The 14614-nt window shown below is 38.3% G+C and overlaps 1 protein-coding gene across 2 annotated transcripts in view; it reads right to left on the reverse strand.

Annotated features, from left to right (window-relative positions):
* ELP2 (elongator acetyltransferase complex subunit 2) overlaps positions 1-14614 on the reverse strand; it is a 44183-nt gene that overhangs the window by 23874 nt on the left and 5695 nt on the right. For both annotated transcript variants that reach the window (XM_077974816.1, XM_077974817.1), the window contains exons 3-11: positions 13542-13612; positions 11478-11634; positions 11036-11113; positions 8078-8142; positions 6932-6998; positions 6307-6447; positions 4273-4368; positions 3069-3169; positions 2736-2867 (exon numbers count right to left, since the gene is read on the reverse strand). In XM_077974816.1, coding sequence (XP_077830942.1) covers positions 2736-2867; positions 3069-3169; positions 4273-4368; positions 6307-6447; positions 6932-6998; positions 8078-8142; positions 11036-11113; positions 11478-11634; positions 13542-13612 — 908 coding nt within the window. The remainder of the gene's footprint in view (positions 1-2735; positions 2868-3068; positions 3170-4272; positions 4369-6306; positions 6448-6931; positions 6999-8077; positions 8143-11035; positions 11114-11477; positions 11635-13541; positions 13613-14614) is intronic.

Genomic DNA, 14614 nt, shown 5'->3' on the forward strand with positions numbered 1-14614 from the left:
CGAGTCAGTGGCTTCTGCATGTGGGCCTGATGGCTTTATTAAGTAAAAAGAGTTACAGGTGTAGAGGACAGAAAAATGAATCAAACCTAGTTGGTCCACCTATTAAGAAGCCTGCAACAATAACCATATAAACAAATAATGACAACAAAATATAGAAAAAGTCATATGCCTGGTCCACAGAGCATCTTTTTGAACAACCTCAAGAGGGACTAAAACTTAACCTTTAAAGGAAAATTCAATGTAGGTATTAATGGAGAGAAGGAGAAATAGTAGCTGAGAGTAAAGAAATGAATAAATCGGTCATTGAGGAAAATTCAGTATCACATTAACAACTTATAAGAGTCTCAGAGCAAGAGATGACATTGTGTCTTAGCTCAATTATCCCAGATACCTTAACAAGTGAAATTGTATACAATATTTACTGAGGCTACTCCTTCTGAAACCTGACAAGATTGAAGGAAATCTGCAAACCTGAGTGGTCTCATCCTGGGAGACATTCATACAGTATGAGGGACTGGACTGTGCGTGTACACATTTTTTTTTTTTGAGACAGGGTCTTGCTCTACCACCCAGGCTGGAATGCAGTAGCATAACCATGGCTCACTGCAGCCTCAACTTCCCAGGCTCACACAATCCTCCTGCGTCAGCCTCCCAAGTAGCTGTGACCACAGGCGCCAGCAACGATGCCCAGGGCTGCATGCCCATGGCTAATTTTTAAAATTATCTGTACAGACAGGGTCTCCCTATGTTACCCAGACTGGTCTCAAGCTCCTGGGCTCAAGTAATCCTCCTGCCTTGGCCTCCCAAAATGCTGGGATTACTAGCATGAGCCACTACACCCAGCCTATATTTTTTGATGTGAAGGATCCCTGGCCTGAGGGATCCATGGCCTGAGGTGTTACGTACACTGGTTTTCTCTGACAAAAGTTTCTGGCTCAAAACTCCCATAGCCCTTGTTACAGCCTTCAGTTACAATGTTGGGTATGTTAGGCTTCAGGGTCAGGCCTTTAATCTTCCCCACCTGTTTGATTGTGTGTCTTAAACCCAATCATGAGAGGGTTCCACTCTGGGGGAAAAAATGCTGATGTCATGAAGCTGCCATAAAACCAAAGAGGACACAGTTCAGGGAGCTTCCGAATAGCTAAGCACATGGAGGTTCCTGGAGGGTGGCACGGCCAGGGAGAGCATGGAAGCTTGGCACCCCTTCTCCCATACCTCACCCTACATATCTCTTCCTCTGTTTCCTTTGCAATATCCTTTATAAAAAGCCAGTAAATGTTAATTAAAAACAATAATAAAATAAAATACACTTATAGAGCATCCAGTATGTGCCAGGCCTTGTTTTGCATATCATATAAATGTTAACTCATTTAAGCCTTTAAACCCTGCCAGCAGGCCGGGTGCGGTGGCTCACAGCTGTAATCCCAGCACTTTGGGAGGCCAAGGCAGGTGGATCACCTGAGGTCAGGAGTTCGAGACCAGGCTGGCCAACATGGTGAAACCTCATCTCTACTAAAAATACAAAATTAGCCAGGCATGGTGGTAGGCGCCTGTAATCCCAGCTACTCAGGAGGCTGAGGCAGAAGAATTGCTTGAACCTGGGAGGCAGAGGTTGCAATGAACCGAGATCACGCCATTGCACTCCAACCTGGGCAAAAAGAGTGAAACTCCATCTCAAAAAACAAAAAACAAAAAAACACCCTGTAAGTAGATGCTATTAACAATCCACATGCCAGATGCAGTGGCTCACACCTGTAATCCCAGCACTTTGGGAGACTGAGGCAGGAGGATCACTTGAAAGCCAGGAGTTCAGGACCAGGCTGGGCAACAAAGCAAGACCCTGTGTCTATAAAAAATTTTTAAATATTAGCTGGGTCTGATGTGCACCTGTAGTCCTGGCTACTCAGGAAGTTGAAGCGTGAGGATGGCTTAACCCCAGGAGAATGAGGTTACAGTGAGCTATGATCACGCAGAGTGACAGTGAGATCCTGTTAAAAAAAAAAAAAAGAAAAAAAAAACTACCCATATTTTACAAATGAGGAACCTGAGACAGGGATTAACTAATGTCCTCAAGGACACATAGCTAGTAAGTGAACCCAGGCTGTCTAGCAGAAAGGGCCTGTGCTCTTGGCCACTCTGTTTTTGCTATCTAATTTTCCCAAACTAGAAGCAGATCAGAAGCAAATGAGATTACAAAGTAAGAGAAGGAATGCTGTAGAGAGACAGTTACATGACTAAAGAGAAAAGACTACCTCTTTTTTTTTTTTTTTTGGAGACAGGGTCTTATTCTGTCACCAAGGCTGTTTTCAAACTCCTAGCTTCAAGCAATCCTTCATCTCAGCCTTTCAAGTTCCTAAGATTACAGGCATGAGCTACCATGCCCAGGTGTTGAATGTCAGTCACAATAAATTACTGACATTCATTCAATAATAGGGATCTAGCAGTCCAACAAGATATCCAATTATGTTAATTTTTTAAGAAGACAGGAAAGTTACACATTTCAGAAAAATTCTCATTAAAAAATTCTATAGCTTAAAGGAATACAGTACACTTATGTAGAAAATTTACCTACATGCAAATTTCAATACCTTAACAATGTCTACAGAAAAAAGTTATGTCACTTGAACTTAAAGTGCCTCTACTATGTTTCTCTAGACTGTTATAAGTAAAATATTATTTACCTAGGATGCATTCTATTTGACTAGAAATGCTTTATTTAAACACTCTTTTCTTACTGGGTTAACTGTATTCTGTTTCCAAAGGTGCAACGCTCCGTGGAAAGCATGGGCAATGATCATGGAGCCATCTTCATTGAACTGGCAATCATAAAATCCCAAAGTATTCCCACCTACTTCACCTACTCGAACCTGTACAATAACAGACAGAAAACAATTCTTAATCAATAGTCTATATTTCTCACAACAGAAACCGCTGATTACAGAGACTGTTAAATTCCCACTGTTTTAATGTACACAGTGAAAATTTGCAGGTCTATCAGTATAGACTTAGGATTTAAATACAGAGTTCAAAACTTAATTTTCTGTTCCTTAAATATCCAACACTCTTACCTGTTCTAGCCAAACTCCTGACTCTTCATCTGGAGCCCAGAGAATCATGGTTTTATCCATGGAAGCAGACAATAATCTCATTGGCTGCTGTAGAACACCATCTAAAAAATAAAACCTAATCCCTTTAGGTGATCAACAAGCATCATGTTTGTAGATGACCAGAAAAACACAACAAACAACATGGGTACTGCAAGGATGTTCACTGCAGCATTATCTGTAATTGCAAAAAGTTGCAAACACCACAAATGTCTACCATTAGAAGAAGAGATAAATTGGTTGTAGGATATTCAGACAATAGACTACTACCATGCAATAAAAACAAATAACTAGAGCTTCACAAATCGATGTGGATACAGCTCCAAAACATGGCAAGCTAAAAAGGCAAGCTGTAAAAGAATAAATACATATTGGTATCATTTTAATAGCTATAAAACAATATTGTTTATAGCTATATAGATGTGTAGCAACAGTATAAAAACATGCATGAAAATGATATGCACTGAATTCAGTACTGTAATTGCCTCTAGAGAAGGATGAAGAGGAAATGTTCAGGAAAGAACATACAACGGGGTCTTCAATATCTATAATTCCAACTTTTTTGTTTTTTAAATTATAGCAAACACGGCATAATGTAAGGAAGAGCTGAATGGTGGTTTGCCTAAGAATTAATTATTGCTGTTATTGCCTTGGGGAAGAGGCCAGGGAAGAATGTGAGGCTATGCCTCATCTAGCTATAAACCTAGCACCAGCCTGAACATGCACAGAACTGCCACTCCATAAATGGAGATAAAGGGCAAAAGAAAGAAGCAGTAACAGAGTCTTACTTTCTCATAAATAATGTAGCTGAGTGGTCCCAACTTTGTTATTACCAAGGGTAAAGGATCCAGTGAAGTTGGCCTGAAAGTCAGTTTTTCTTAAATTCCATAATAATCAAGTGGAAACTTCTAAGATAAAAAGTTAATGGGGGTGTGGTAGTTTCAGCATCATGGCAGGAATCACACTTTTCCCACTTAGGAGTTCAATGTTCAATGGGATTGAGTGTCTAGCACACCAGGAATGCAGTACTATACTTTTTGTCAACTTGAAAATGTCTTGTATTTGAGATTTCTAATCACACTAAAACAATTCTCCACTTGATTTGGTCAGCTTACCATGCCGTAAGATCTAACTGGAGTAAGGAATATGTGTATGGTTTTCTTCCTACCTTTGTAAAACACAGGTTGCCAGTGAACTGCATTTACCCAGTTTTCATGACCAGCCAGCACTGTCTCCAGAGTAACAGCAAATGCTATTTTAACACCTATAACAAAAGCAATGAAGGTATTATTTCCTCAAAGTTCTTCTAAAAAGAAAATTTCCATAACCAAGCCAGTTGGGCAATTATGTAAAAAAAAATTAGGACAAAATATGATAGTTAGGATTCAAAAAAAGAACATGCATTCTAAATTTCTTTAACCTCAACTGCTGTTAAAAATTATAGGAGAAAAAGTTAGACATTTTTCCTTATATTTTGTTCTAGCTGGTCTTAAATAAATATGAAGGAAAATCTTCTGTTTTTACAATTTTCTGAGACAGCCACTGTTAAACTACCATGAGGAAAGAAAAAGTCATGCCAGCCTCCTTATTATCCTCACTCACTGTAAGAATATAATAGCCCAAAATACTGATATGGTTTGGCTCTGTGTCCTCACCTAAATCTCATCTTGAATTGTAATCCCTCCAAGACCCACCTGTCAAGGAAAGGATCTGGTGGGAGATGCCCTGTGAAGAAGATGCCTGCTTCCCCTTCTGCTATGAATTTGTTTCCTGAAGCCTCCTCAGCTTTGCAGAACTGTGAGTCAAGCAAACCTCTTTCTCTTACAAATTACCCAGTTTTGGGAAGTTCTTTATAGAAGCATAAGAATGGACAACTACAAATCCCATTTTTTTAAAGGATAAATGCAGAAATAAAGAAAATGAAACCAGTATTTTGACCTTTCAAACAATATAATGAAAATAGAAAAAAATTAATATTTGGGTATAGCTACTCCTAATATGCTGGTTATATAATTTCTTCATTCTCCCCATAAAACTGTCACTAAAATCTCAACTCTGATGGACTTTACAACCAAGAATAGTAACAAAAAACAGAATACACCTAGGTGAACAATGCTGAGAACTCCCTTTATAACTGACACATCCAAAAACATCTCTTTCAAAAACAACATCCCAACAGCATCTACCATGCAGGGATTCTGTTCTAAGGCTAGACAATAGGAAAATCAGAATTAAATATACTACTCAAATGGTGAGATTTAGCTTGTCTTTTATTATAGGCCAATAAAATGTATAAGTAATTTACATTATTCCTTTAGGTCTTCCTATGCTAAAACTGCAAATCTAGTAATATTTTACAAATTATTGAGAACACAAAACATTATTCTCAGCAACTTAAAAAATCTTACTAATATGGTTTAGAAGAAAACTATTTCACATATGAAAAATGACTCACTCTCACATAAAAATGGGAAAATACAAAGTATCACGCCAAGAATGGTGGCCCACAACTGTAATCCCAACACTTTAGGACACCAAGGTGGAAGGATCATTTGAGGCCAGTAGTTGAAAAACAGCCTGGGCAACATAGCAAGACTCCATCACTACAAAAAAAATTAAAAATTAGCTGGGTGTGATGGCGTAGTCCTCGCTACTCAGGAAGCTAAGCCATTTGAGCCAAGGAGTTCAAGGCTGCAGTGAGCTGTGATTATACCAGTGCACTCCAGCCTGGGTAAGATGTCTCAAAAAAAAACAAAAAGAGGTCAGGCACAGCGGCTCACACCTGTAATCCCAGCACTTTGGGAGGCTGAGGCAGGCAGATCACCTGAGGTCAGAAGTTCAAGACCAGACTGGCTAACATGGTGAAACCCCATTTCTACTAAAAATACAATAAAATTAGCTAGGCATGGTGATGCGTGCCTGTAATCCCAGCTACCTGGGAGGCTGAGGCAGGAGAATTGCTCAAACCCGGGAGGCAGAGGTCGCAGTGAGCCAAGATCACGCCACTGCACTCCAGCCTAGGGGAAGAAGCGAAACTCTGTCTCAAAAAAAAAAAAAAAAGAAAGAAAGAAAAAAGAAATAGGAATCTAGGAATCTAACACTTGTGAAAAACTAACCTTCACATAGGTGGGTGGTGAAAAAAAAAATCAACCAACTAAGAGACCTAAGTATTGTTCTATCAGATATTTTCATTATTACTCACTTTCATTTTCTATGGTAAAAGTATTTTCTTTCAGTCTTATGTTATCGGCATCCTGAGTTTCTGAAGATGTTGACTTTATATACAGCTTCCATATTCTTATTAGGCAATCTTGTGAACAGCTTGCTAGGAAAAGATCTCTACCTAATTAAAAAATAATATTAAATATTAATTTTAAAACATATTGTGAAGTTTATGTATAAGACTTTTTTCTCTATAATATATATATTTCTAATTTCCCCCAAAAAAAACACTTTGTTTCCTTACCCTCCAATTCATTTGATCTATATTCATTTTTAGTGACATTGAAAAATATGCATACAATGCTAATACATGTTTATAACATGTAATACTCATATATAGTCTACTAAGTTCTACAAAGAACTTTTCAAGAAGGTCTGCAGGTGAACAAGACAGCTAGTGTCATCTAATAAATATCAATTTATTTAATCATCTACCACCCAACTAGCAATTAACAGAAGGGATAAGCATCCTCCTTTCTAATTGGGACAATAGAAAAACATAACATACAAAGAAAACTTAAAAATTAAAATATAAAAGGCTGCTTTATTGGAAGTAACACATACTTGTTCCCACTGTATGTGCATTAGCAAAATTTCATACTGACCAAAGGCTGCCCATTCCACTCCTCTAATCCAATCCTCATGTCCACAGAGAGAAAGCACTTTCTGAAACTAGTAAGATAAAAATCATTGGGCTTGCTATAAGAATTTAACATCTTCATGTATACCAGTAACATCATTTGGTCTCAGACAATCCTACTGCATTGCTCTTTTACTGAGAACACTATTTGATTAGACAGGAAAAAGCATTCCTTTGGGAATGAAAAACCCATCACATGATATCTAAATCACTAACTGGAGCACCTCTGAGTAGATAATATAATATTTGTAATCTCAAATATTTTAAATGTTTATGATATAAAATGATACATACTGTAGATATAATATAGAAAAACAGGTGGGTTGGGCAGTGGCTCACATCTATAATCCTAATACCTTGGGAGGCTGAGGAGGTGGGACTATCACTTCAGGCCAGGAGACTGAGACCAGCCTGGGCAATAAAGTGAGATCCTGTGTCTACAAAAAATTTTAAAATTAGCCAGGCATGGTGATACATGCCTGTGGTCTCAACTACACAGGAGGCTGAGGCAGGAGGACTGCTTGAGCCTAGGAAGTCAAGATTACAGTGACGCATGTTCTCACCACTGCACCAGCCCAGGAGACAGAACAAGACTCTGTCTCAAAAAAAAAAAAAAAAGTTGAATAGCTGAACTTTCACAACCATTTTTAACCTTCTTATAGAATGCAAAGAAACAAGTATCCTCACTATTAAATAAATGAGTTTAGAGTTAACCAATCCCTTTCTAAATTTCTCTCCTTTAGTTTAATCACTTAAAATCTAAGTAAAGCTCAGAAGGGCAAATAAATACTTCTAGGAATGCTTCACTGTACGTATGTTGTAACTTGTTTAAATTTTTAAGAGAAAAACAACTACCACAGCATCTTCCATCTCTCCTCCCCTACCTAATGACCTGTTTCCCCCTAACAACTCTGAGCCTGATGATCAAGGCAGTGGTTACTTGGTGTTCAGAGTAGACAACCATCTTAACAGAGGACTATCAAAAAAAGATTCTACTGGATTATTTTGGTTTAGATTAGAACATTCTCTAAAATTCTATAATCTGGATATAGTCCGTATTGAGATATAACTAAGCAGAATATAATTCTAGCCTCTTAATAAACATTATTACCTGATCATTTTGTTGAGCAAATAAGTGAATTCTGCAATCATCATCGCCACATGCTAATATTGGTACTGGGGAAAAAAAAACAGGCTTCACTGTGAGTTCCCTATTCCACTACATGTTATGATTATCAGCTGTACTGGATTGTAAGCGCTAGGTAAAGAATCCTGACTTCAATTTCCCACACCACTATATGAATAATTGAAAATGCTCAATAAATGTCTGCAGGAATAAAATGAACACTCAAATGATCTATTCAGTGGTTACTTGGTAATTATAATGACTATTAAATAAGAATCCAGTCCTTCTCTCCATTCTATGACATTTATGATAGAAGTGAAAATTACGCTCGAGAGCAACTAGAGAGTATTTTCACCATGTCAGCCCGAAGACCAAGAGGAAAGGTTGTTAAGACAACTAAATAATGAACAGCTACTATGAGCCCTAGCATCATGGCTAATGCACACAGATTTAAGGGTATGTTTGTTAATTTGAGGACCTTATGTTTTGTTTGAATTATGTTTTACTTTGTTTAAAACAAAATAAAAGGCTGGGTGCAGTCGCTCATGCCTGTAATCCTAGGGCGTGATCCTTTGGGAGGCTGAGGTGGGCGGATCACCTGAGGTCAGGAATTTGAGACTAGCCTGGCCAACATGACAAAACCGTCTCTACCAAAAATACAAAAATTATCTGGGCGTGGTGGCATATGCCTGTAATCCCAGTTACTCGGGAGGCTGAAGCAGGAAAATTACTTAAACCCAGGAGGCAGAGATTGCAGTGAGCCGAGATCGCACCACTGCACTCCAGCCTGGGCAATGGAGCAAGACTCCATCCCAAAAAATAGAAATAAAAATAAAAATAAATAAAAGAGCACGTAATTAAGCATGTGGCTAAAAAGCTATACAAGGCAATTAGGCATGGTGGCATGTGCTTGGAGTCCCAGCTACTCAGGGGGCTGAGGTGAGCTGTGATGGCACCACTGCACTCCAACCTGAGCAACAGAATGAGACCCTGTGTCAAAAAAATAAAATAAAAAATTTAAAAAGCTATGCAAGGGGATCCAGACACAGTGGTTCATGTCTGTGATCCCAGCACTTTGGGAGGCTGAGACAGGAGAACCACTTCAAGCCAGGAGTCCAAGACCAGACTGGGCAACATAAACAGACCCTGTCTCTACAAGAATAAAAAAATTAGCTGGGTATAGTGGAGCATGCTTGTAGTCCCAGCTACTTGGCTGAGGTGGGAAAATCACCTGAGCCTAGGAGTTTGAGGCTGCAGTGAGCTATAGATCACCACTGCACTCAAGCCTGAGTGACAAAATGAGACCTTATCTCTAAAAAATAAATAAATTTTAAATTTAAAAATTTTAAAAAGCTATGAAAGATGTGACTGTTAAATTATTTTAATAAGGCCGGGCGCGGTGGCTCAAGCCTGTAATCCCAGCACTTTGGGAGGCCGAGACGGGCGGATCACAAGGTCAGGAGATCAAGACCATCCTGGCTAACACGGTGAAACCCCGTCTCTACTAAAAAATACAAAAAACTAGCCGGGCGAGGTGGCGGGCGCCTGTAGTCCCAGCTACTCTGGAGGCTGAGGCAGGAGAATGGCGTAAACCCGGGAGGCGGAGCTTGCAGTGAGCTGAGATCCGGCCACAGCACTCCAGCCTGGGCGACAGAGCGAGACTCCGTCTCAAAAAAAAAAAAAAAAAAAATTATTTTAATAAGATAAAAAATCATTAATAATTTGCATTGCCAAAGGGCAGCCCTGATGATTCTGCTAGATATAGTAGAGACTTTCTCTAAGGACATGCCTTGCCACCAAGTGTGTTTTTCAAAGATTTTCTTACTTTAGATCAACTACAAAAAAAAGAAAAAGAAAAACAATAAAAACAAAACTCCAGTTACTTGGCCTGAATGCAGATGGAAGAAATGAAATTCTGTTATGATGCCAGAATGTGTGCAGCTTCCCCTTCTACAGAGCCTTGCACAAAATGGAACATAACATGAAACCATGGAGTTGCAGCTCCTGCTACAGAGGGCGAGAGAGGCTGGTGGCTTCCAGGCCCTGCCTCTTTTCACCTGGCCTGTCTTCCAGGTAACTGTGGAGGCAAAGAGGCTGACTCACTCACACTGGCTATTATCTTTGTAGAAGATACTCAAAGATAAGTACAGATAGGTTTCACAGCAAAAGGGAAATTTTTCTGTTTGCAGATTTTAAATGGTCTTGGGCAAAATGTCATTATGCGGGATGTGAAGGGGCCATCATTCTGAGAGAAATGCTCATATGTCACCTTCATTCAAAACTTTTTTTTTTTTTTTTTTTTTTTTTGAGACGGAGTCTCACGCTGTTGCCCAGGCTGGAGTGCAGTGGCGCGAACTCGGCTCACTGCAAGCTCCGCCTCCCGGGTTCCCGCCATTCTCCTGCCTCAGCCTCCTGAGTAGCTGGGACTACAGGCGCCCGCCACCGCGCATGGCTAATTTTTTGTATTTTTAGTAGAGACGGGGTTTCACTGTGGTCTCGATCTCCTGACCTTGTGATCCGCCCGCCTCGGCCTCCCAAAGTGCTGGGATTACAGGCTTGAGCCACCGCGCCCGGCCTCATTCAAAACTTTTTCAACTTACCCCAGACCTTCACCTTCTAAAGAATGAGATACTTTCCTCTCATTCCATACACGTCCATAGATCCATACACATCCACAGTATATTTGATAACTAACAGTATCACTCTTAAGTATATAGTAAGTCACTTAAATTATCAATAGCTATCAAAATCCTAATAAGCCCTTAACTTTATGTTCTATACTCAGATCACTTGAATATTATGATAAAAGTATGTTATTCACATCTTGTTTCACAGAAACATTTAGATACAAAATTAAGACCCAATACATTTCTTTTAGGTTCTAATCATATGACAATATGCAAATATACTGCTCTTTTAATATATACTTAACAGGATACTCACCATCAGTATTTGGCAAAAAAGACAAGCAGAGAGCCAGAGCAAATCCATTTCCAAAGTTTAAAGTCTGAAGGCACGTTACTAAGAAATAATAAAAAACACAATGAACAACTACCTCAGAGCTTATCCAACTAGACAGGTTGGATAGCATCATCACAGCCCCAGGTAGCAGAAGGGAGATGAGAGAAGTCAATCCTGAGCCCCCACTGACCATGTGAAGTTAAATGGCCAAATTTTAACAATGTTACAGAGAGCAAAATGACTTACATGAAAAAGTTATGGTATAGAGAATTTTAAATAAGTGCAAAAGAAAAATTTAGATTAGAATTATAGTATTTTTAAAGTTGCTTGAAAGTTTTAAAAAAATATATATATGCTCTTCTGCTCGTCATTCATTTGTTAAATATTATTTCGTTTGTCTGGATTATCATGTCTCCAAACCTACCTTCTGAACCCTTTTTAGACCAAAGTCGAACAGCAGAATCTGCAGCTGCAGAAACGATCAGTGTACATAATGCAGGATCTGATGTCCTCCTCTGGTAAACAGCATGCACCGCATAAACAGGTCCTTCATGGCCTTGAAGATGGACTGCTTTTAAAAGCTGAATCAGAGAGAATGACAGAAGCGTTGTGGAAAAAAAAAAAAGGATTTTTTTTAACCTTTATTTAATTGGATAAAGATGCCAATAAAACGGCTGAGCCAAAAATAGGTCCTCTAAGTTGAAAAGAATAAAACTTTTCAAGAAGTCTGTCTGACCATGTTAACAACACACAAAATGTAAATACCCTGTGACACAGCAATCTCATATCTAGGAATCTACTCTGAGAAGATAATAGGTATTCTGAAGAATATAGGTCAACTTTGTGGAATGTTCCTCTTTTTGGATTATGTGATTTTCATTATGAAGAGACTCAGAATATACATTTTGACAGCATTACTACATAAGCACATCCCATCAGGAGGCACATGGTTTCAGTCTGTCCAAGTTTTAGTGATGTTAACCTTCATATTTAGTAGAAGTATTGTCTGCCAGTTTTCTTCACTGTGATGTTAATTTTTTTTTTTTTTTTTTTTGGTGGTAATATGAGTATACTTTGGCACTGAGTAAACATTCTATTCCCCATCAAACTTGTACTAAGTACTTTTAGCATCTACTCATGATACTTGCCTAATTCAAGTAGGACTGCAAAACAGAAAAAAAGCAAAGAGAAGTGGGAAATCCCATTTGCTTATCAAGTCTATCTACTTGCCATCAAGATTATTCCCTCTGGCATCCCTTCTACTGATGTTTTGGGTTCATCTTTTTTTAAGTTTCAAATGTGTGACATTCCACCACTTCTTTCAAAAGGCATCTTCTATAAACTGTCTGCTGAAATAGTGGCGTTCCTTAAATGTCTCCTCATTTGTTTTTCCAATTCTAATACTTAAAACAGAATTCTGCCACCAAAGAAGGTGCACATAATACTCATGTATAAGGGTCTGTACACTAACTTTCTTTAGAATGATTAGCCTTTGACTTCTTGGAAAAAACACTTAAGCCAGGTGCAGTGCTGTGTGCCAGCAGTCCCAGTTACTTGGGAGGCTGAGGTAGGAGTATCACCTGAGTCCAGGAGTCCTTGGCTATAGTGCACTATCATCTTACCTATGAACAGCCACTGCACTCCAGCCTGGGCAACACAGCCAGATCTCACCTCAAAAACGCTTAAAAAATCCTCGGATACAATATAATTTCTGTTATGCATAATTATACACATATAACTAGAGACGTGGAATGACATTCTTCAGAAAGTTCACTCTGCTCAGATTTTGTATAGGTTTTTCCTTCTTTGTACTTTTCGTATTTATAATCTTTTTTTTTAAACAAGTCTGACATTACCCCCTAAAAAAATTAAATCTATTGAAAATACTCATTTCACATCTTTAAGCACAGTTATAGCTTAATCAGAGAATTTTTAAAAACATAACAAGACAGAAGGGTGGGGTGGCACTGAGGAGAGTCTTGTAAATCTATATTCGTATGCCACAAGCATTGAAAACAGATCAGCCCAAGTAAGAATAGTTTGAAAATTATTCCAAAATGACAGGAAATTCACAGAGACAGTTAACAGCATACAAACATGGGAGTAGAAATCAGAGCAAAGGGTACGGGGCCTGTGTAGTACAAAAGACACAGCATTTGTGTTGCTGATGAGCAAGATTAACTTCATAAAAGAACAACACAGTTGAAGAAAAAAATTAAAAATAAAAGTAAACATAAAAGTCACTTCTGAGACCAGCCTGGGCAACAAAGACCCCATCTCTACAAAACAAAAAACAAAAAACACACACACACGCAAAAATCAGCCAGGCATGGTGTCAGGCACCTGTAGTCCCAGCTACTTAGCAGGCTGAGGTGAGCTACGATTGCACAACTGCACGTCAGCCTGGGTGACAGAGTGAGACTCTACCTCTTAAAAAACAAACAAACAAAAAAAGTCATTTCTTATGATTATAAACATGTCTACCCACCTGATTATCCTCTATTTCCCAGTGAATCACTTGATTATCAGATCCTCCAGAAACTAATTCAGTAGAAGGGGCTGAAAAAAATTATATCTCAGTAAATATCTTTATTCATTTTTTCTGCAATTTTTTAAAATTTCCAAGCTACACCAAAAAACAATACCCCTGTACCCTCTACCTAGATTCACAAACTGGTAACATTTTGCCATATTTGCTTAATATCTTACTCTTCCTCTATATACGTACACATACACACTTTTTAGGAGGCAAACTACTTAAATGTAAGTGGCAGACACTGTGATCTCTGATCCTCAAAGACCATACATCTCCTAAGGACGAAAATATTCTCCTATATTACCTCAATACAATTATCACATTCAAAAAGTCTAACATTGATAAGTATTATTATATAATATACTGTCCATATTAAAATGTCCTAATTGTCTCAGGAATGCCTTTCAAAACTATTTGTTTGGGATTCAGAATCTAAAGAAATACACTGAATGTCTGGATATCACACCTTTTTAGTCTCCTTTTATCTAGAATAGTTTCCTAGTCCCCCTCAATTTTGTGACAATGATAGTAGCCAGCAGTTATTTTGCAGAATGTCCCTCAATCTGTTTGATTGTTTCCTCATGATTAGATACAGGCTAAACACTCTTGGCAGGAACATTATATGAAACATTGTAGTCAGGTGCTACTACCAAGAATATGACTTATTGTTGAAATTAGAGACCTACTTCAAAATAGATCTTTTAAACACTTGCAACTTCTCAGTGATAACAGAAGAAAAAGTAGTACCCCAAAAAAGGGGTAAATAACCTAATTTGGGTTTGGATTTTCTTTTTATTTGTTTCAGGGAAGCAGCTGGACTAAAGAGCATTAGATTTGAACTCAGAAGGCCCAGGTTCATGTCCTAACTCTGCTGCCAGCCAACTGTGATCATGGGCCTCAACTTCATGCGTCACAGTAATTAAGCCACTTAACTAACTATATGATTTTAAGAATGTCTATACATAAAAGTAATGTTAAAATTCAGACATATTAAAAATACCAAATGATATTAAAATTTTATATAT

Source organism: Macaca mulatta, chromosome 18 (genome assembly GCF_049350105.2).
Source record: "Macaca mulatta isolate MMU2019108-1 chromosome 18, T2T-MMU8v2.0, whole genome shotgun sequence".
NCBI classification, from domain to species: Eukaryota; Metazoa; Chordata; class Mammalia; order Primates; family Cercopithecidae; genus Macaca; species Macaca mulatta.